At 43.2% G+C, this 20,345-nt stretch overlaps 1 protein-coding gene across 3 annotated transcripts in view; it reads right to left on the reverse strand.

Annotated features, from left to right (window-relative positions):
* Znf697 (zinc finger protein 697) overlaps positions 1-16,404 on the reverse strand; it is a 33,305-nt gene extending 16,901 nt beyond the window's left edge. Inside the window, exon 1 of one of the 3 annotated variants that reach the window (XM_005389086.2) lies at positions 16,231-16,404. Coding sequence is in view for 1 of the 3 variants with exons in the window: in XM_013516560.1 (XP_013372014.1) it covers positions 3,293-3,340 (48 nt within the window). In the remaining 2 variants the exon portion in view is untranslated. Of the gene's footprint in view, positions 1-3,292; positions 3,648-12,842; positions 12,927-16,230 lie in introns of those variants that run through there. The other 2 variants (XM_013516562.1, XM_013516560.1) reach the window with 2 other exon arrangements.
* Positions 16,405-20,345: the final 3,941 nt, after the last annotated feature.

Consider the following 20,345-nt stretch of genomic DNA (forward strand, 5'->3'; position numbering starts at 1 on the left):
CCTTTTTCATGATATAGGAATAGCTGTTTTGTCCAAAATAGAATCCTGTTTCCACTTTCCTCTACTTTTATATTATCAAAAAACTCAAAGGAAGATGCTGTCAGCTAGTGCTTGTTTATTTCCAAATTGAAAATGAGTAAGCCTACACTCCAAACCAAAGGGAAACAAATGCAGTCAGCAGTCCAAACTGTGACAGCTCTGTTAAGGAAATGTTTTAACTCCAGGACAAACTAAAGGAGTGATGCAAGTGTCCGACATATTAAGTGTATCAGTAACTGGTCATACCCAGACTGATCTAAGGAGAAGAGAAATATAAGAGTGTGTATAGATTAAAAAAAAAAAAAAAAGAGGAAAACACAATAGAGATTTGTGAAAATAGTATCTCCATGAAATGAACCTACCATGAACAGAAGTACTTTACTATCCTAATGTGAGAGCTTTTTGTTTGCTGTTTGTTGTTTATTTGCTTGTTTGTTGCAATACTAAGTATCTACTACAGGAGAATTCTACCACATGCCAACTCCTTTTATTTTTTGAGACGGAGACTCACTAAGTTGCCTATGCTGGGCTCAAATTTGCCATCCTTCTGCCTCAGCCTCTCAAAATGGTGGGATTACAGGCACGCACCACCACACTCACTACTTAAGAACTTCTATATGCAGATAGTGTCCTGCTCAGGGAAAGTTGGAGGATGCCAAACTTACTAGTACCACGGTACAAAGAACAGCTAAAAGACTTGTTCCCACTTTACTTTAGAAACTGAAATTTCATGGTTATTTTCCATTTCAGTGGGTGTACAGGACTCATCACAGGACATAGCTTGCCTCCAGCAAATGCTTCTGTCTGAAGGAGGAGTTTACGTTTTGGGCTCATTCACAACTGGGGCACTACAGTTACTAGGTCATTCTTCAGGGTCAGTCTGTTTGGGTTCCTATGTCCCTCCTAGGTCCAGTTCCTAGCATGTCCTGAAGAAATCAATAGTAGTACTCAAAGGTATAAACAGAACATCGGTAGTTTTCCTGATGATGCGTTCTCAGGCTAGGTTCTGAGTCTGAAGTTCAAGAACTCCCTGAACCTCACACAAATGTGTCACTAGACACTTAGATGAGAAGGCCCACACATTTTCTTTCAACTAAGAAAGGATCCAGGAAACAAAAACAAAATAAACAAAAACCCTGTTTTAAGCCACTAGTTGTGATACAATTTCAAAAATGATCCACATTGTTCTTTAGGAGAAGAGGAGCAGAGCAAATTTTACTATAATATGACTCAAGATTTTTGTTGGCCTGGTGGAGGGGAAAAATAATAGCAGTAAACTCCAAAACAGGCAGTAACACAGACAACAATTTTGGGCAATTTCAAACAAGGCTCCAAGAATGAGGGACTTAGCAAATGCAGTTGCCTGATCCAGTTGATAATTTCACCTGGCACCCTATTTTGCAGACGAGTAAGGCAATGGAGATCCAGAAAGTTATGGGAATTACGCATAAACACACCAGGTAACAGCAGTCTTGAGCCAAAATCACTGGTATCTCAACTTTGTTGGTCATTCCTTGACACTTAACCCAACAAACCCTATGGTGCTTAGCTAATTCACACTGGTGATGTGCACCTCCTGGCATCATTAATTCACCTGATTTTCACTCCTTAATCCCTTGTGTGGTGGGCAAGTGCACTGAGAGAGAGGTAAATTGCTCATCGGGTGTCTAACACACTGTTTCTCTGGGATGTATCTGATTGATAAGTTTGACCCTCGGTTTGTAGCTCCTATCAGCTGCTTATTTGGGCAGTGAGTCAATTCATATTAATTAAACCATAACCTTCTCAGTACACAAGATGCTTTGTTAGTTAATCCTCTTCTCAAAAGAAAAAGAATTAAAATTTGACCGAAATTACCGACTTATTCCTAACAAATCTTCAAAGTGTTAGCAAAGTCATCTTGCCTTCAAATAAGCTCATAGGAACACCTGGGTAAAGAAGGGGATTCTAAAAGTTGCACAAAACTCTGCAAGATAAGGAGACCCAGTTTACAATTAACAGCAAGTTAAGAAAGTCTTCCTCAGGATCATGGACTCTCAGCTCATCCAACAGAGCTCCTGACAACAAACACTGTTCTCACACCCATGCTCTTTTCCATAATATGTTTGCTCCTGCTTCAATAGCTTTGCCATCCCTGTGTAAGAGCCTGAACAGAATGGACCAAGTGGCAGAGGCAGGCAACTACAAACTGGTTTGCTAAAAGAATAGATACCCATAGATGATGAGAAAGTCTCATCACTTTTGATTGAAAAGTTCTTTAAAGGATACCTTGTTTTCCAGATGAGAAAAATAAGGACAAAAGAAGATAAATACTTCATTGGAACTCACAAAGACAGTGAGTTGGTGAGCAGGGACTACCATTCAGGTTACCTGATCCTTTTCTGTATGATCTCCCCTTCATCAGATTTTCTTCCAACTATCTCTGTCATATTTATGAGTTTGGTGCCCTGAGTTTAGTGACAATATTTCTCAGCCACTATCCTCCATCTTCCTATTTTTTTGTTCTCTTCCAGACCCCTGCTAGTTTTTTTTTTCTACTGTGATTTTAATTACTTTTCCTCTAAAAAGCAGAAAATAGTGTTTGAACTTTTCATGTGACCCTCTGAAATAGTCTCTGATTTAACACATTTTTGGATTATCTATTGCTTTCACTAGAAAAACACAGATCATTTTATTGGCTAGTAAAAAAGCAGTTGATTGAATTAGCACTCACTTAATAAAGTATCATCATAAATAACTGAGTTCTTTGTATAGTATATGAAAAACAGAGAGAGAGAGAGGAAAACACACAAAGCTATATAGATAGTATAGGCTGGGCCATTTCAAAAGAATCTGGAGTTTGTTTTTGTGGTGCTGGGGATAGAGCCCAGATCCTCAGGCACGACAGACAAGCACCTGACCTATACCCCCTGCCCCAAAAGTATGTTTAAAGACAGTCTTTTGCTCAAACTATGAAACCTTCTCATTAAAAAGAGAAACTTCCTCATCCTGCAGTATTTTTTAATGTCTAAAACTAATCATTAAAGTAATTAAATTTCTTAACTTCTTCCTGTAGCACTTTTTTTTTTAACCAGACAAATTTTATAAGCTACTAGGAAAAGGAGAGAAACTTGCAATGAGCCCTGGTAAAAGCTGCTGTCACCACCACACACACCATTTCCCCACAAGCTGGCTTTCCAAGTGTGAGCCAGCTCTGCATGTGTGGCAACTGCTCACATTTAGTAAGCCAGGATAACATCAACATCAGCTTTACTTTTCTGTTCTCCAAATCCAGTGGCCTGTTCTCCTTTGATGTCACCATCAACACTGAAGATGCTTGGCATATAATCCAGATTCAGCAGCTCTCCTTGGGGTTCCAGTGGAGACACTTTCCCTGGAAATTCTCTCCTTGCTTGGGCATCCATGAGACTCACTGTCCTAATTCACCTCCTCCTTCACTCTGTATCCTAGCTCCCTTTTTTAACTTCTAAAACAAGTCACTGTCAAAGGTCCTCTGAACATTTTCTTCTTGTTCTTATCTCAATTGTTTCACTTCTTCCTCTAGTTTTAAATAAATACCTCCTCTGTTCAGGGGCTTCACAAATTTGAACCTTTCCCCAAACCCCAGCCTGCACTCCAGATTCACTTTCCTATTGATGCCCCAGTGTTGTAACCGAGGAACCTGAGTGTCCTTTTCCATCCTAAAGTGTCACTCAGCATGTCCATGTGACAAGGGACAGAGGCAACTGAAACAAGGAGAAAAGGGGGTACTATGGAGCCAGAAGGCCTGGGTTCATGAAGAAAACTGCCACCTTCTCACTGGATGCCACCAGGACTGTTATTTCACTTCAAGTTTCAGTCACCTCCTCCACACAAAGTGTAAAAACAAGCCAGGGATGGAGGCACACACCTGTAATCCCTGCACTCTCGGAGGCTGAGGCAGAAGGATCATAAATTCAATCCCAAACTGGGCAATTTAGCGATTTAGGAGGACCCTCTCTCAAAATATAAAAGGGCTGGGGGTGTAGCTCAGAACAAAAGCCCTGAGTTCAATCCTTAATACTGGGGAGAAAAAACTGCAAAAATAAGCTATCTTGAAAGGTCACTGTAAAGACTAAACAAATCATGATCTGTAATGTATATATCTGACCCAGGTCATACCAAAAATACAAGTTTTAGTTCTCTTCCCTAATCCCTACAAACCAGCTCCTCCTAACAGTGTCCATTTCTGTTAATGCCATCTTTGTTTTGAGACCCAAAACCCTGGAGTCAACTTTGACCTGTCCTCACCCCTTTCAGTCAAATCAGTTGCTACATCCTTCCTTTGAATTTTCTCTTCTTATTTTTTGTTTTGTTTTGTTTGCTGTTGTTGTCCATTTCTTGCCACGATCCTTGCAGTAAGCAGTTCTTCTAGTTACATGCGCCTACATGTTTGTTGTTGAGGAACCAATTTTAAAATGCAGTTGCTACTCACTTATTCCCATGCTCAGAAACCCCTAAACATTCTGCCAGAGGATACAGCCCAAGAATTTAAACTGCAGCCCACAGCTCTCTTTCTTCCCTTAACCCCAGACAAAAGGGCTGCTCTGACTCCACAGAAGGCACTATTTTCCTCTCTCACAACACTGTCCCTCCTCAAGAAATATGTCTTTCTTTTAATAGATCATATCTTACTGTTGGCTTGCCCTCTCCTCCTACCGGCTCCCAACTTGAAATGGATAAAGTTAGGCATAATTATTTCTCTCCTCAGTCTCAAAAGGAAGAACTAACAAAACTAGGAAATTTAAACTGGGCCTGGTAGCACACACCTATAATCTCAGCACTCTGGGAGGCTGAGACAAGTGGGTGGCAAGTTTTGAGCACAATATGTGGGTAACTTAGCAAGACCCTGACTGAAAATTAAAAAATGAGCTGGGGATGTAATTCAGTATGAAGGCCCTAAGTTGAATCACCAATACTGCAAAACCAAACAAACAAAAACAAAACTCAGAAATCTAGTGATCTGGCCAAGATCTGATCAGGGAAGGCAGAGCCACGGAAACCTAGCTCCCCTAACTGGATCCAATAACTTCTCAGCACCAGGAGCCAAGCATACTTAACTATTCTGCTCAAGAAGCAGTCATGACAGAAAGTGGCAATTAGCTTCAAAAGTTAGAATATGCTTCAAAGCAATCTGTGGCCCTAGGTCAAATGTCAGCACCTCATGCTTGCATCAAATGGCCCTGTGTGAAACCCTCCTCCTCCCCAAGCCTTTAACCCTTGCTTCAGCTATGCAGAGCACAGGTGGCTTGGAGCTGTGCCCAGGGTGGAAAATGTTCCCGTATTCCCTGCTCCAGGTCACTCAACCTTTTCAAAGTCATACAAGGCAAGAAGTTGGTGGGACAGGGGGAAAACAGGGAGCACATTCAAACACAGGAAAAATTTATATTTAACATGAAGAATGTCTATTCGGACTCAGGTTTATTCTCTGGAGGTTTTCAAGGATTGTTTGTTAGTTTGTTTTGCTTTGTTTTTCTTAGTACAACCAGGAAGTCATTGATTGTTTTAAAATCTGACCTATATACAATCATCAGCCTAGAAAACTCTTTCCTAAGGGTAGAGAATTAAGCTATGAAGCAAACATAGGCTCTCTTTAAGTTTGTAACGATTATATACCATTTAAGAAGGAGTGACCAGAAATATCCAGCAAACCACTAATTTAATCAATAAACACCAGTACCTATTAGGCAGGTGGAAAACAGATATAAGGGCGTGGCTATGGTAACTGCTCCCAGGTTAGTTCAGGCTGTGGCTGTAGTCTGGTTAATCTTAAATGACATTTACCTTATTTTTAAAAACAGGTAATGAGTGGTATTTCTTCAAGTCTATTTCACACTCTAGCTTCCCATATTTGGAGTAAAATGGTTTTATGTTAAAACATCTGGCACATATATACTGTCATGGTTTGGGGCTTATTTTGCAAGGGGAACAATATAACACAGGACATATATTTTACAAGATTATTTATATTTGTCACCCAAAGAATCATATACAAGAGGGTGCAAGAAATCTGGCCACATACCAGGAATCTAGTTGAGGACCTGGATCCCGCAATAATGTTCGACATGAGTCCAGCTGAATACCTAGAGCCCATAACAGTGCCTCCCACGAATCCAACTGGAGGCCCAGAGCTCACAACAATGTCTCATGCAGGCCTGTTTCACGGATCTGCACTGGGAAGGGCCAAAGGTCAGTGGTAGAATCTGGAAAGTCTGTGCCAGTGGGATGAAGGATCTGTGCTAGCAGGCTGAGGGATCTGCACTGGAGCCAGGAAGTGACACGCAAAGAACTGGAACTACCCTGAAAAGTGTCACAGCCATCCTCAGCAACAGTGAGGTCCCGAGCTCTCCAATGGTGAAAACAGCTGAGTTCCGGAGACTGGCAGTGCACCATCTTCCCCTCTGGAGCCAGGAAGCGATTCTCAAAGTGGGGACCAGAACTCCCCCAAAGTGAACCAAAGCTATTCTCAGTGCCAACAAGGTCCCGAGCTCCTCAGAGCATGGAAACAGCCACGTTCATTAGGAAAGCCAGCATGACAAGCTCCTCCAAAAGAACCAACAGCTCCTTACAGCTTCTACCAGCTCCCAACAGCCTCTTCTCAGCTCCCAACAGCCTAACTTCTTCTCCAGTTCTGCCTCTTATCTGCTGGCAACAATCCTCAGGTGGGCCTCCCACACCCAGCACCATGCTTACTCAGTTCAGCTGGGGGTTCTAAGATGACCACTAGTTGTCAATTCACTACATACACCTCCCACAACAGAAATATATGACAGAAGTTCATATATCTAAAAACACAGCACACAGCAAGAGAATGAGAAAATAAGCTAAGAAAATACTTTCAAGCATACTGATAAACAACTGTCATCCAAAATACACACACTCTTAAAATCCAACAACAAATAACCCAATCAAAAAGTAGGGAAAAGATTTGAACACAAATCTCACCAAAAGATGGTAAATAAACATTTGAAAAGATGCTCAACATCCTATACCATTAGGATTGCAAAGTAACTGCAAGATTCCATGACCCACCTATTCAAATGGCCCAAATCCAAAACACTGAAGATGCCAAATGCTCATAAAAATGTACAGCAATGTGCTTTCATTTAATACTGTAATGAATGAAAAGTCACAGCAACTTTGGAAGACACTGTTCCAAGTACATCTTACCACATGATCCAGCAATTATACTTTTAGGTATTTACCCAAACAAGTACATTCACACAAAAACCTGAACACAAATTTTAATAGCAGCTTTATTTATAATTACCAAAACTTGAAAGCAACCAAAATATCCTTAAATAGATAACTAGATACATAAACTATTTCTAACAGATACATAAACTATATAAAGCAAGTATAAAAAGTCTACATACTATATAGTTCCAACATGACATCCTGAAAAAGACAAAACTATGCAGACTTTCTACTCAGTTTTGGTATGGACCTAAAACTGCTCTTAAAATAAAATCCATTTTTGAAAAGCTATATGTAGTATGTATGTATTTATAACCATTTCACCAGCATACAGAGTTTTGAAGCATATGTCCTTTCTCATACCTCATGGTAAAAAAAAAGTGGCAATGTTATTACATTAAGAATGCACCAAACTTGGTCTTGAACTTGAAGAGATCCTCCTACCTCAGCTTCCCAAGGCATGCAGCACCACACTAGCCAGGCACAGTAGCCCACTCCTATAATTCCAGATACCCAGGAGCCTGAAGCAGAAGAACTGCAAGTTCAAATCCAGCCTGTACAATTTTGCAAGAATTTATTTCAAATTTTAAAAAGGTTAGCCAGGTGTGGTGGCACACGCCTGTAATCCCAGCACTCAGGAGGCTGAGGCAGGAGGATCTTTGTCAGTTTGAGACTAGTCTGGGCTCCAAAGTGAGTTCAAGGCCAGCCTGAACTGCATAGCAAGACCCTGTCTCAAAAAGGAAAAAGAAAATAAAAAGAGCTAAAGACATAATTGAATGTAAAGTACCCTTGGGTTTGATCTCCGATGCTGCAAAAAGTGTGGGTGTGGGGGACTGGGGTAGGGGCAGAGCTCAATGACAGAGCACTTGCCTATTATGTAGAAGGCTTAGGATTCAATTCGTGACACTGCACAAGTTACATACCTCTATCTGTATCATCTATATCTCTATATCTAAATCTATCTATATCTAATATATATGTAGTCATTCATTCAACAATATTTATTGAACACTTACCACATACTACCTGTTACAAATTGTATTTAGATGCCCCCCCTCAAAGCCTCATGCAGTCATAAGTGGAGCTTTTTCAGAAGTAGCTGGATCTAGAGTGTGGGATGCTGGAATTGATTCATGGTGTAATGCTAGGATCAAGGACACTAGGATTAAGGGTGTGAGGGCTACCTTCCCTAAGCAGACTGGATAAGATACAAGGGATAAGAAGAGCTGGTATCATCCCTTGTTGCTTTGCTATGTTTGGCTGGTCATGAATTGTTCTTCTCTTCAATGCCTGTCTGTCATGTCACCCTGCCTTGGAGCCACACAACTCTGGACCTCTACAAACTGCAAGCTTTAATGTTGAGTGTCAGGTATATTGTCTCAGCAATGAGAGAAAAGTAATTAAGACAGGATTTGGTGCCAGAGAAGTGGGGTCATTGCTGTGACATTACCTGGCCAGGCGGCTCAAGAGCCTTTGGAACTGGCATTTGGGAAGAGGAAGAGTTAGAAAGTCTTGGAGATATCAGCTGAAAAAGTAAAGTTGGAACACCTTGAGCTGTACTTGATGAGAGATTCTAGTTAGATTTCAGAAGACCAGAATGCAGATAGAAATGCTGCCAGTAAAGACAAAGCTCAGATTTCTACTCGAAGGACTCCACTGACCATTAGATTCTAGATGATGGTGTTATGCCCTGGCAAAAAGTTTGTCTGCATTTTGCTCAAGTCCAGACTTTGCCTGAGACTGAAATTAAGGGCAGCAGACTAATTAATCTTGAAGAACAAATGTGAAGGCAGTCTAATGTTCAGGTGGTGGCACAGCTACAGTTGGGAGCTTTTAGCCAGATTCATGTAGAAAATCAAGAGCAAAGAGCTCAGCAGAATGATTTAAAATGTTTTGAGTTTGGCCACAAAGGAAACTCCAGTAAAGCTGTGGACTGCTAAGACAAAGCAGAGGGGATTTTGACCGCTGGGAAGGAAGAGGAGAATAGAAAAGATGGCCTGAAGTCATCCCAAGAAGCAGCAGGACTCTACCCTTTGTAGCCTCAAAATTGCAAAAGTGAAGACTTTCCTTTAAAAACAGAGCTCCAAGCTCTTCCAGAATGCTGCCAGCCTACGGAAGTTGTTCCTCAGGAATTGGTTGACAGACACTCAACTCCTACAGCCAAGAGAGAAGAAAGCCCGGCTACTGTTCCAGCTGGCAACAGACCTTGTTGTTATCCACGTGGTACTAGTTTTAGGTGCATGAAGAATGCAAGTGTTGTGGGGTCAGGAAGGCTTCCACCCAGATTTCAGAAGAAGGCCTGGAAGGCCTGGCAGTGTGTCCCTGGGAAGGCAGTGGGTGAAGCTGTGAGTGTGAAGCCAAAGGTGCTCCCCAAATCTGGAGAAACCAGGAACATAGGTCATTTGAGGAAAACTGCAAGGAGGGAGCAGAGCTGGCCCAAGAGAGAATTCATGGGAGTTGCAACCACTGGCTGTACAGGAAGGATAGTCACCCAAGCCCTTTGGAGTTTACAGCTTGCCACACACTGCTGGGAATGCTGGAAGTGGAACTGTGGGATTTAATGTTTGCTCTACTGGATTTTGGTCTTGCTTTGTTCCCATTCCTTGTTATCCCCATTTATAACTTTTGGAATAGAAAAGTGTATCTTGTGTCATGAGAAGTGTTTAACTTTCTTTTCATTTGTACAGGGGATTGCAGCAAAGAGTTTGCCTTAAATCTTACAGGAGATCTGGGACTTGAACTTTTCAGCAAAGCCAAAACTGCAAGGATTTTGGCAACTCTTGGAGATGAACTAAATGCCTTTTGCATAAAGGAATGTATATGAATCTTTGGAGGACCAGGGGTGTGATGTTATGGCTCATGTTTAGACTGTCCCCCCATGTAGTCATAGGTAGAGCTTTTTCAGAGGCAGCTGCATCTAAAGTATGTGATGCTGGAATTGATTCGTGGTATAATGCTAGGATCAAAGACACAAGGATTAAGGGTGTGAGTGCTACCTGCTCTAAGTAGACTGGATAAGATGCAAGGGATAGAAAGAGCTGTGGTCATTCCTTGTTGCTTTGCTACCTTTGGCCTGCCATGAACTGTTTTTCTCTGCAATACCTGCCATGCTACCTTACTTTGGAACCAGCCAATTATGGACTGAAACCTCTACAAACTGTAAACTAAATAAATCTTTCCCCCTTTAACTTTGGATGCTGGGTATTTTGTCTCTGCAACAAGAGAAAAATAACTTCTCAGCAACAAGAGAAAAATAACTAAGACACTCCCCATCATTTCAGATTCTGTGTTATAGAGATACCAATAGAATTATAGAGATTCTAACAGAATTTTTTTTTTGAAGTCCAACTTTCAAAGCCACCTCCTACTTCCAGAAAAACTGTCAATACTTGGCAAGAGTTTACCAAAAAATTAGAGGAGAAATGTGATTCTTTGATATTCACAAAGATTCCCAAGTATAGGAAAAAAAAACATTCAACAACTGGAAAGTCTTCTTCCTATAATTTCCTGCACCTAAATCTCATCAAGTATCAAACAGCAACGTGCTAACCACATGAATATGCATGGGCACTGAGACAAAAGTAATGTGTTTTGTAGTAAATAAAACCCAGAAAGAATACCTTCTGTTTTATAATTTATGGTGAGATTCATAAAGCTCTTAGACAACATATGCCTAAAATGCCTTTTCCCTTACTACATTTAGCAACAGGACTCACTCTTGAGCCTGTACAGGAAGGAGACATCTGCAGTATTGCATATGCCCCTCCAGCACACCTCAGCACACCTGGTTAGAATACTGTTGCTGCCTACGGATGCACAGAACATGATTTGCCACCCAGAAGTAACAATCCCATAAACTGTCTCCTTTAAAATGACAAATGCAGAATTGGGGATGTAGCCAGATCCTGGATTCAATTCCCCGTACCAGAATAACAACAAAAGACTAATGTATAATGTGCTTATAACAATTCTTGGCACACTGTATTTATGCCAAGGCTTTCAAAGTTCTGGCTTCCCTATGGTCACAGGAAAGGAAGGCTTAATCAGCTTCAGGAGGCACATTCAACCTCACAGGCGACAGTTTCTTCCACCCAAAGAGAAGAGGCTGTTGATTTCTTTTACCATCCCCCACCAACACATTAATTAAGCCCACAGCTATATCCCACACTAACCTGACACTGTCTCAGAGGTGACATCAGAGATGAAAATGGAATTATCTTCCTTCCTTACCTCACCCTTTGTTTGTCTGTTCCCCCTCTACACCTACAGTCAGGGAATCCCTCTGATTTTCTCAGATGTATAGCAAAAAAAACCTTTCCTAGAAGCTTTGGCAAAAGGTGGGTATGACAGCTGGGGGAAAAGTACTAAAGCAGCAGTTCCACCCATGCCACCTAAAATCATTCAATACTGTCATCATTTGGTGCTGGTGTCACTCAAACACATAAAAATTCAGCACTACACAGACCTACTCTGGCATACTTCCACAGAGTGCTTAACTCTTTTGGCAGTCACAGGAGAAAGGTGAAAATTAACTCAGAAAGTCATTATCCTTTCTGCTGATCTCTCTTCTGCAATAGAAAGTAGTGTTTCATATCCACATTTCTGCATTTTACTCATGACCAGCTCACCACTGACACAGTTTGTAAAAGCCCACCACATACCATGTTATGCTCTGCTTCTTTCAATGACCCCAGGGTGATTTCAGGCAATGAAAGAAGGTAGAGGAAAGGATAAGAGTGGCTTGGTGTGGTCAAGAAATGTTACCCAGAAGAGGTGATATGGCTGGAGAAAGGAACATAATAGAACTCAGACAGGCTGGAAGGGCAAAAAGAAAAGAATTCCAGGCACATTGTTCTGTGTCCAAAGGTATTAGGGATTGTGAACCTGGCTTTTCTAACTGATGGCCAGGGTATGAAACTAATGAATTTTTTTTAAAAAAACACTGCTTCTCAGACTGAGATGCACTAGGATAATTTTAGAGGCCCATCAATGTTCCTGGTAGAAAACCTGAAAAGTGGAGGACTTCAAAGAAGGAAGAGACAGATCTGACAGGGTTTTTTTCCCCCCATGGAAATCAAATTTTGAACAGTCCTGGCAGTTAAGAGCCCTAATCTCCAATCTCTCTCCAGCTCAGAATCTGGGAATCTAGGCAAGTTTCTTAACTTCTCTCTGAGCTCTAATTTTCTAATTACTCAAATGGAAATAATGTCAGTCATCAGATGAAATGAGACAACATAAGTAAATTATCTAGTTTAATAGCTCACATACAGGGGCTGGGGATTTAGCTCAGCGGCAAAAGCGCCTGCCTGGCAAGCGCAAGGTCGTGAGTTCAGTTCCTGGTACCAGAGAAAAACCAAAAAAAAAAAAAAAAATAGCTCAAATACAGATGTTCAATAAAGGATGACTGTTGTAAGGACACAAAAAAAGAGCAAGAAAGATTGCACATTTAGAGAGGGACTAACAAACTGCAAAGTCTTCAGGGAAAGAAAGTTTGAGGATCTGTCTTGCAATTCTGGGTGCTATATTTTAACCCTGGTAAATAACTGGGGATGTAAAAATGGAAGAGACCTGGTAAATAGCTGGTTTACCTGCAAACAGCAGGAGAATCTTTGTACTGCTGCTTTCTAAGGGGCACATTAACATCCAAAAGGAAAGGTATCCTCTTCATTCTAAGAGAAAGATGAAGACCATTCTTTATTCATTTGGACTCCACTGCCTATGCTGCCATACAGTTTGCAGTGTGGAGCTGGCAAAGAAGCTCTTCAACAAGCTTTTCCAAAGGGGACGTAAAAAGAATTCAGATGTGTTATGTACATGTATCAAATTCTCATGATAAATGTCATCATTATGTACTAATAAAAATTTTAAAAATTCAAAACACTTCGTGAATGAGATCCTTTTAGGATCTCCTATTCAAGCAAAAGGAAAAGCTTCAGTCTGTCACGTACAGGAGACGTTAGGTCTTCTAGAAAGGCTCTATCCCTTTTTCTCCAGAAGGGAAAGATGTATACATGCCCTCTTTTATTCATGTTTTTCAAATAAAACAGCCTTTGTGTACTTGCTAGGTATAAAGTGCCAAGTACATAAACACTGACTTTGAAGGATTTACAGTTTAAAGCAACAAAAAGATGAATACTAGAGACAGACTAAAACAAATGTCAACAAAATAATACAAAGTACCATGAGGATAAAACTAATTCAGACTTGCACAGGGTACAAATCAGGTAGACTACAATTTGGGCAAAAATCATTAGGGGCAATGCAGGGATGTTCAAGAGGCACTCAGTTCAGCTCCACCTGAGTCACATGGGTTCTGAGAATGCTAGATACATTTGAAAATGGGAAGCTGTTTACTGCAAAGACAGGTAGATAATTTAAGGTAGCTTAGGTTCAAAGGAGAATAGAGCTAGTTAGGCACTGGAATTGTGAAGGGTTTTGAATGCCAAAGGAAAGAGGGGCCTTGTTGATTAAATTAACACTAAATACTCTGTGGAATTCAGACACCTGTAAAAAAGAAAAGAAAACGGAACCAGGACCTTATTAGACATAAAAAAAAAAAAAAATCCATATGGCATTGGCATAGGTTTAGGCCTGACTTTTTCTTTTTTTCTTCAGTATAAGAAATTAAACCCAGGGTCTTCACACTGAACTACATCCCCAGCCAGGCTTTCAAATTTACTTTTTATTATGAGACAGGGTCTTACTAAACTGCCCAGAATAAGCTCAAACACTCCATCGTCTTGCGTGAGCCTGCAGAAACACTGGGATTACGGGCATGCACCACCACATTCAGGCCTCTTACTGGCCCTGCAGCTTTTTGCTTTCTTTCTACATGAACATACAAGCTCTTTTCTTGCCTTAATGTATCATCTTTAGCAGAGTTGGGGGGGGGGGGTGCTGGGAACCAAACCCAGGGCCTTGTGCATGCAAGGCATGAGCTCTACCACTGAGTCACATCCTCAGCCCCAAATTATCATCTTTGTAGTCAGTCTTTACCCTTTTTCCTTCCCTTCACTGAACCACAGACATTAGGCAAACATGGAGATTTTGAGGAAATGCAAAGAGCATGGGAGGGAGGCGAAGGAACTGTGATTCAAATCCATTAGCCTTAGTCATTCAGCCTTCAGTGAGGTCGTCCTTCTCTACTTCATCCAGCTCTCTCCACTGGGCTTTATGATTCGTATCTACTTACCACCTTGTAGCTTTTGAAGACTATCTATGTTTGCCTTGTGCCACATAAGAAATAGACAGCCTGAGTTCCCTGTTATGATCCTGGTTCCATCTAGTGCCATCTTACTTTCTCTAGGGCCAGGCTGAACTTCTGGCATCAGATTTTAAAAAATAAAAAAAAAATCTCCAACACAGTGAGCCAGTGTGGTCCAGCCAAGACCACATTTATTTTAAATGCACAGGGCCCCTTCCCGCTCTCCACCATCCTCACACCATTCGCCTGGACAACTCCACTCTTACTTCAGATCTGATGGCAAATGTTTTGTTTCTCCCTACATCATCTATTCCAGATCTATCTCTATCTCTATCTCTATCTGTATCTGTATCTCTATCTCTATCTCTATCTCTCTATCTCTCTCTCTCTCTCTCTCTCTCTCTCTCTCTCTCTCTCTTTCTCTCTCTCTCTCTCCACCCTTACTAGGCGGTTCCATACTTCTGCCTCCTCATTCAAGTGACATTTTTAAAGGTTCATTTGCCTCTTAAAATGTATTCCATATTAGCTAACAACTGTATGTTGCCTCAAGAGATGGAAAACATTTTGAGACAAGTGGGAGCGCAGGAGGCAGAAGCAGAGGCTCCCTGGGCCAGGTGAGTTGTTACCACACCCACCCTTGGGCTGTGTTCAGGGCTGCCCGTTCATCCATCACAGCTCTGAAAGATCATTAACTTGCTAGGCATTATCCAGGAGCGTTTTCCACACTCAGTCTCATGGAAGAAAGGTTACACAGCCGTAGGAAATGTGGAGGACTCCGGCCATACCATAAGTTGACAAATATGCCCACTCCGGGGGCAGGGATACATAACCAAATGGAAGCCAGTTTAGAGCTCGGGGAGAGGGCTACTGATTCACTATGGGTGGTGGGCACCTAAGAAAAGGGAAACTGGAAGGTCTCCGAGTAAGCAGTAACCCAGTTCTCACGGCCTGACCATTATGAGTACTGGCCATAAAGTACATTCCGCACCGGTCTCTTTGCTGCCCCTCGGCCTCTCACTCGCCCTCCTCACCCTCCACGGTGAGGGGAGGTGCCAGCACTACCCACAGTGCTGCCACTGACTGGGAGGACGTCTGCGGGAGAAGCTCCCCAGAGGGAGCCTACGACCCTTAGGTTGCGTGCTGCTTCCACCCACCCGAGCTTATTGTGCCATTTGCTCAGTCTGATCGAAGCCCCAAATGCTAACCCGAGTCGGGCAAAATGGAGGGGGAAGAAAAGGAAGAAATGCATTTCACAAGGACGCAAGATGACCCGCGGCCCCTCTCAAAGTCCCCACGCCCACCTCTTGTCCCCCAGTGAGGGTAGGGGCACGAGCAGACAAGGCAAGAGGAGCGCAGTGCGTCCGGGTGCACAGCGCCACACAAAGCCCTTCACCACCTTCTGGCCTCGCAAGCTCCTCCCTGGCTCCGTTTTTCCGAGGGTCTCTGATGCCCCCTTCGGTGGGCCGTGGGACGGTCTGGCTCCCTCTCTCAGCGCCGTCTCCTCCCTCAAATCTCAATCTCCTCTCCCCGCCCCTCACCAAGGAACCCGGAGGGACCTCAGCTCTCACTTTGGGGTCGCAAGAGCACCTCCAGCGCCCTGGGACCCTGCGCCCCGGGGGCGCAGACAACGGTCCTGTCTGTGCGGGGCCAACACTGCCCAGCGGTCCAGCCCGCGCTCTCGGGCGCACACCCAGTCCCCGCAGTGGCCAAGTCGGCTCCTAGCAGCCCCATCCTGCAGCGGCGGACGAGCCCAGCCACAGCCGCGCTCCTACCTGCGGTGCGGCGGGCGCGGGAGGACGAGGGCACCGCGCGCCCTGGCCCGAGCCCCGCACCGCGGCGCGTCTGCCCTCTTGCTTCCGCGGCGGCGCTACCGCGGCCGCTGGCTGCCTGGCTCGCTGGCAGACGGGCTGGCCCACTGGCTGGCTGCCCGGCTGACTCCTCACTGGGGCTTCCTGTAGGGCTGGACAAAGGACATTTCCTGGGAGGGGCAGGGGAATGTTCCCAGCATGCCTCGATTTGTAGTTCCCGGGGACTTCCTGCCACCACAGCAGTATCCAAGGCCAGGCTAGGACACAGGACCGGGGGTTGCAGCGTCCGCCCCATCCGTAAGCGCTGGGCTGGAAGGAGAGGCGAGCGCATCGTGCCTGATCCGCTCCGTGCCCAGCGACCGGAGCCGCCTCCTGGGCGCGCGCAATGTGCGTGCCAAGCTTCTGGCACTGCACGCGAGGTACAGGTTGGACCCCATGAGCTATAGTTGTGTGCGAGGGCTCTCTCGTGGGAGCGGCCTTTCCTTTGGAAATGAGGAAGTTGGTGGTGGGGTCCCCTTTGAGCTGACTTTTTTTAAGCGATTTTTGTTTTTTGTACAACGTCGGAATCCTGGTGGGGTCGGATTAAAACTTGACTGCTCACCAGGAGAAGAGGTTCCTTAAGATCTTGGCGCTTTTGTCCTTAAGCCCATACTGACTGTTTCCAGATCTTGACGTGGTGATATTCCTCTCTCCGAGGTTGGCTTTGGCCCAGCCAAATAAAAGCAAAAAAGGAAGAAGCAATTGAGAGAAAATGCATTACATGTATTAAACATTAGACATGTAAAATCCTGTGTGCTGTTAAGAACGACCTGGACTTTGCTCATCTTACTCTTATTTACCTTCAGGATTCAGCTTCCACGGGCCTATGCAGCAGAAGAAATGGCCACCCTATATTTAGTAAGTGTGTTAGGGGGTGAGGGGTGAGGAAGGAGGACCCTAGCTCCAGGAGAGGAGCTCCACTTGCCGCCCAACAAGGCTCTATAACACACCCGCAAGTTTCTGTCCTTTCTGGGACTCAGAACCCTTGTGGGGAAACTAAGGAAGGGCCACATAGAAATAAAATGACTAAAAGCTGTAGTGTCTCAAGGAAAATGAGCAGAATGTAATACAGCCAACTAAGTAAAGATGACTTCTAAGGTGCTGCTGAATGTGTTTCCGAAATAAGCAGAAGGTCACAATTGCCTGTCATTTTTACTTGACATCTCACATTTTGGATCTACCTAAATGAGGACGTTTGGGCAGGGGAGCTTAACTGACATTTAAGAAAGGGTGAGCCACCAGATATGGTGGCACTTGCCTATAATCCCAGCAATGGGAGATGGAGGCAGGAGGATCAAGCATTCAAGGTCAGCCTGGACTACATGGTGAGTTCAAGGCCAACCTGGGCCATATAGCGCAACCCTGTCTAAAAAATATTATTTACTATGGAGAGTGGTGTAATACAGTGGTGATCAACCTTGTAGAGCTTCAATGATACAAGCAGCCTGCTGTGGCATGTATGCCATAAGTTCTCCACTACTGGTGTAGTGGTTCTCTTTTCCTAGTGATTCTTAACCACAGGGATAATATAGACTAGTTGGTTTAATTTAATGTGTACGATGGATGAGAAATATGCAAATAAGATTGTGTACCTCCCAAAAGTTCCTATCACTGTTGGCAGTCCATCTAAATTAGTTATGTTGTGATCCCTGCATTTTCTGGAACCTACCGATTACTGCCTGCTCAGCTTGCAGCCCAATGCATTCCAATGAAACTCCCCCACTTTCCAAAGAAAGAATTCATAATTATTTGTCAAATCAAGTAGCCTATTAGTGTTCAGGTGATATCCTTGCCTGTAGCATTCAAAATTATCTGCCGTGTTCCACCTTGTGGAAGCTATTTTCAGCCTTGCTTCTCATACTAAACACCCTTGTTCTTGCCTCCTACATTTCTATCTTCTGCTTAAGATACTTTCAAATTTCCAACTCGTTATCCCCACATTATACCAGACCTGTCCCTTTGCTTTTGTTGCCAGTCTCAGTTTACTCTTAATCATTCAACAAAGATTTATGTAACCCATTCATCCAGGCTCCAAGCTTACATAGACATAAAATTCAGCATTAGGATATCACTGACTGCAAGCTATGCCTGACCCTCCGTGAGCCCACACCCCAGTTGAAAAGACAGGTAATCACTACACAGCAAATACTCTAACACAGGCTTATACAGGTTCATAAGCCTCATTCCCTGAGAGGCAGGAGTGGGTCCCAAGCGGTAGGAATGGGAACAGGGAGGAGAGAATGGAGACAGTAAAACACACTTAACGTGTGAGATTTGGTTTTGGAGGGATGATAACTGGTAAAGAAGTATGATGGAAGGAAGGTTTTCTGTTTGTGGGGATTTTATTTGCTTGGTTTTTAAGAGGAGATAAAACATTCGGGAGGGCTGGGGATTTAGCTCAGCGGCAAAAGCGCCTGCCTGGCAAGCGCAAGGTCATGAGTTCGGTTCCCGGTACCGGAGAAAAACAAAAAAAACAACAACAAAAAAAAACATTCGGGAGATGCTCAAATGCTAAAGGAAAAGTTCTGGGAGATAGGCAGATGGTGAAGACAGAGGAAAGAATTAGCACTCAACAAATATTTGTTGAATTAACAAATTCCTGCAAGTTAAAGTGCTGGTGCTGCTGAGATTGAAATGAATAAACTGCACATTCCCAGCTAAAATATGCAGATCCTGATACCAGATAGAAAGGACATTCCTTCCTCCCTTGTCAGGCGCCCTCCCCTGCCCTTCAGGTCCTCAGGGAAAGCTAACACACGAGTGAAAGGAGAGAATCAGGCCTCCCCAGGGTTGGAGAACAAAGCCTCTTCTAACTTTACAATAGGTTCAAAAGTGCACAACAACTTCAGAAAAGTCTGCACTTTTAAGCTTTCATATTTTGATTTTATTTTTATATTAAACAAACATTGTACCCTTACCTTTTTTTCATCCTTTTTTTCTTCACCTTTTAGAGGTAGAAGAGATAACCGTTCGCATCATTGCCTTTCAAAAGTGAAGTTGAGCCAGGACAGATTTGCCAACAATTTTTGTTTAGTTAAAATAGTTCTGGGTTTACTTTGTACTGGTGGACAGGAAGTAAAATGTATTGATGGGTCTTGTGATAGAGGCAGTAGTGTGGCGGAAACCCTCACAAGTAGAGGGTCCCATCCAAGGGATCCCCATTTGAGATGTATTTGACCCTGTAACTATCAGGGATAAACCTGATTGTCTTCTAATTATGCACATTAAATTTAATAAAGCCCCACCTCTTTGAGTGGGAATCTTTTGGTGGCCAGAGAACCTGAAGTTGACCCTGCTTAGGACCTCAGTCACTTGCTTTTTCCCACAAGCCTGTCAGGAGCCTGGACTGGGGACAGCCCGAAATACGTATCTACTTTAAGGGGCTGTCTCAAAGGTTCTTAGGACCTTAGGGCAACCCTTACTAGCAATGATCTGTGCACACTACTGAAGAACCTGCTGCTAACAGCCATTGCACACCAGGCACCCATGAGTAAAGGAATCCAGTTACTGGCATTTTTTAATCTTTACAGTGTAAAGGAGACGTGTTATTTTTCTTAACTCTGCAAGCAACTGTCAACCCTTTTCTTTTGGTAACAGCGCCTTTGAAAAATAACTCCCTTTTCACTCTTTCTGTCCTTGTGGTTTAGAGAAAGGCAGAGCCCCACCTCCACCACAGCTTAGGTGGTAGGTTCGTGATAAAGACCTGCCAATGAGCCCATTCTAGTGCTGAAAGAGGGATAAGGAACAAAAGTGAGGAAAGGTGTGTGTGTGTGTGTGTGTGTGACAATGTGACAGAGAGAGATACAGAGAAAGAATACAGACACAAGTAAATCTTTATGATATTGTTTGATCATACTGAAGGCAAGATGTCCCTAGACCTTTTGTTTACATGAACTAAAACAAAAATATAGACTACTCCTCAGCTATAAAGAATGACAAATTTGAGACATTTGTAGGAAATGGACGCACCTGGAAATTATAATGTTGAGCAAAATAAACCAGACACACAAGCTTAAATATCATGTGGTCAAGGCCGGCCT

The sequence above is a fragment of the Chinchilla lanigera genome, unplaced genomic scaffold (genome assembly GCF_000276665.1).
Source record: "Chinchilla lanigera isolate Chin_1 unplaced genomic scaffold, ChiLan1.0 scaffold00034, whole genome shotgun sequence".
Classification (NCBI taxonomy): Eukaryota; Metazoa; Chordata; class Mammalia; order Rodentia; family Chinchillidae; genus Chinchilla; species Chinchilla lanigera.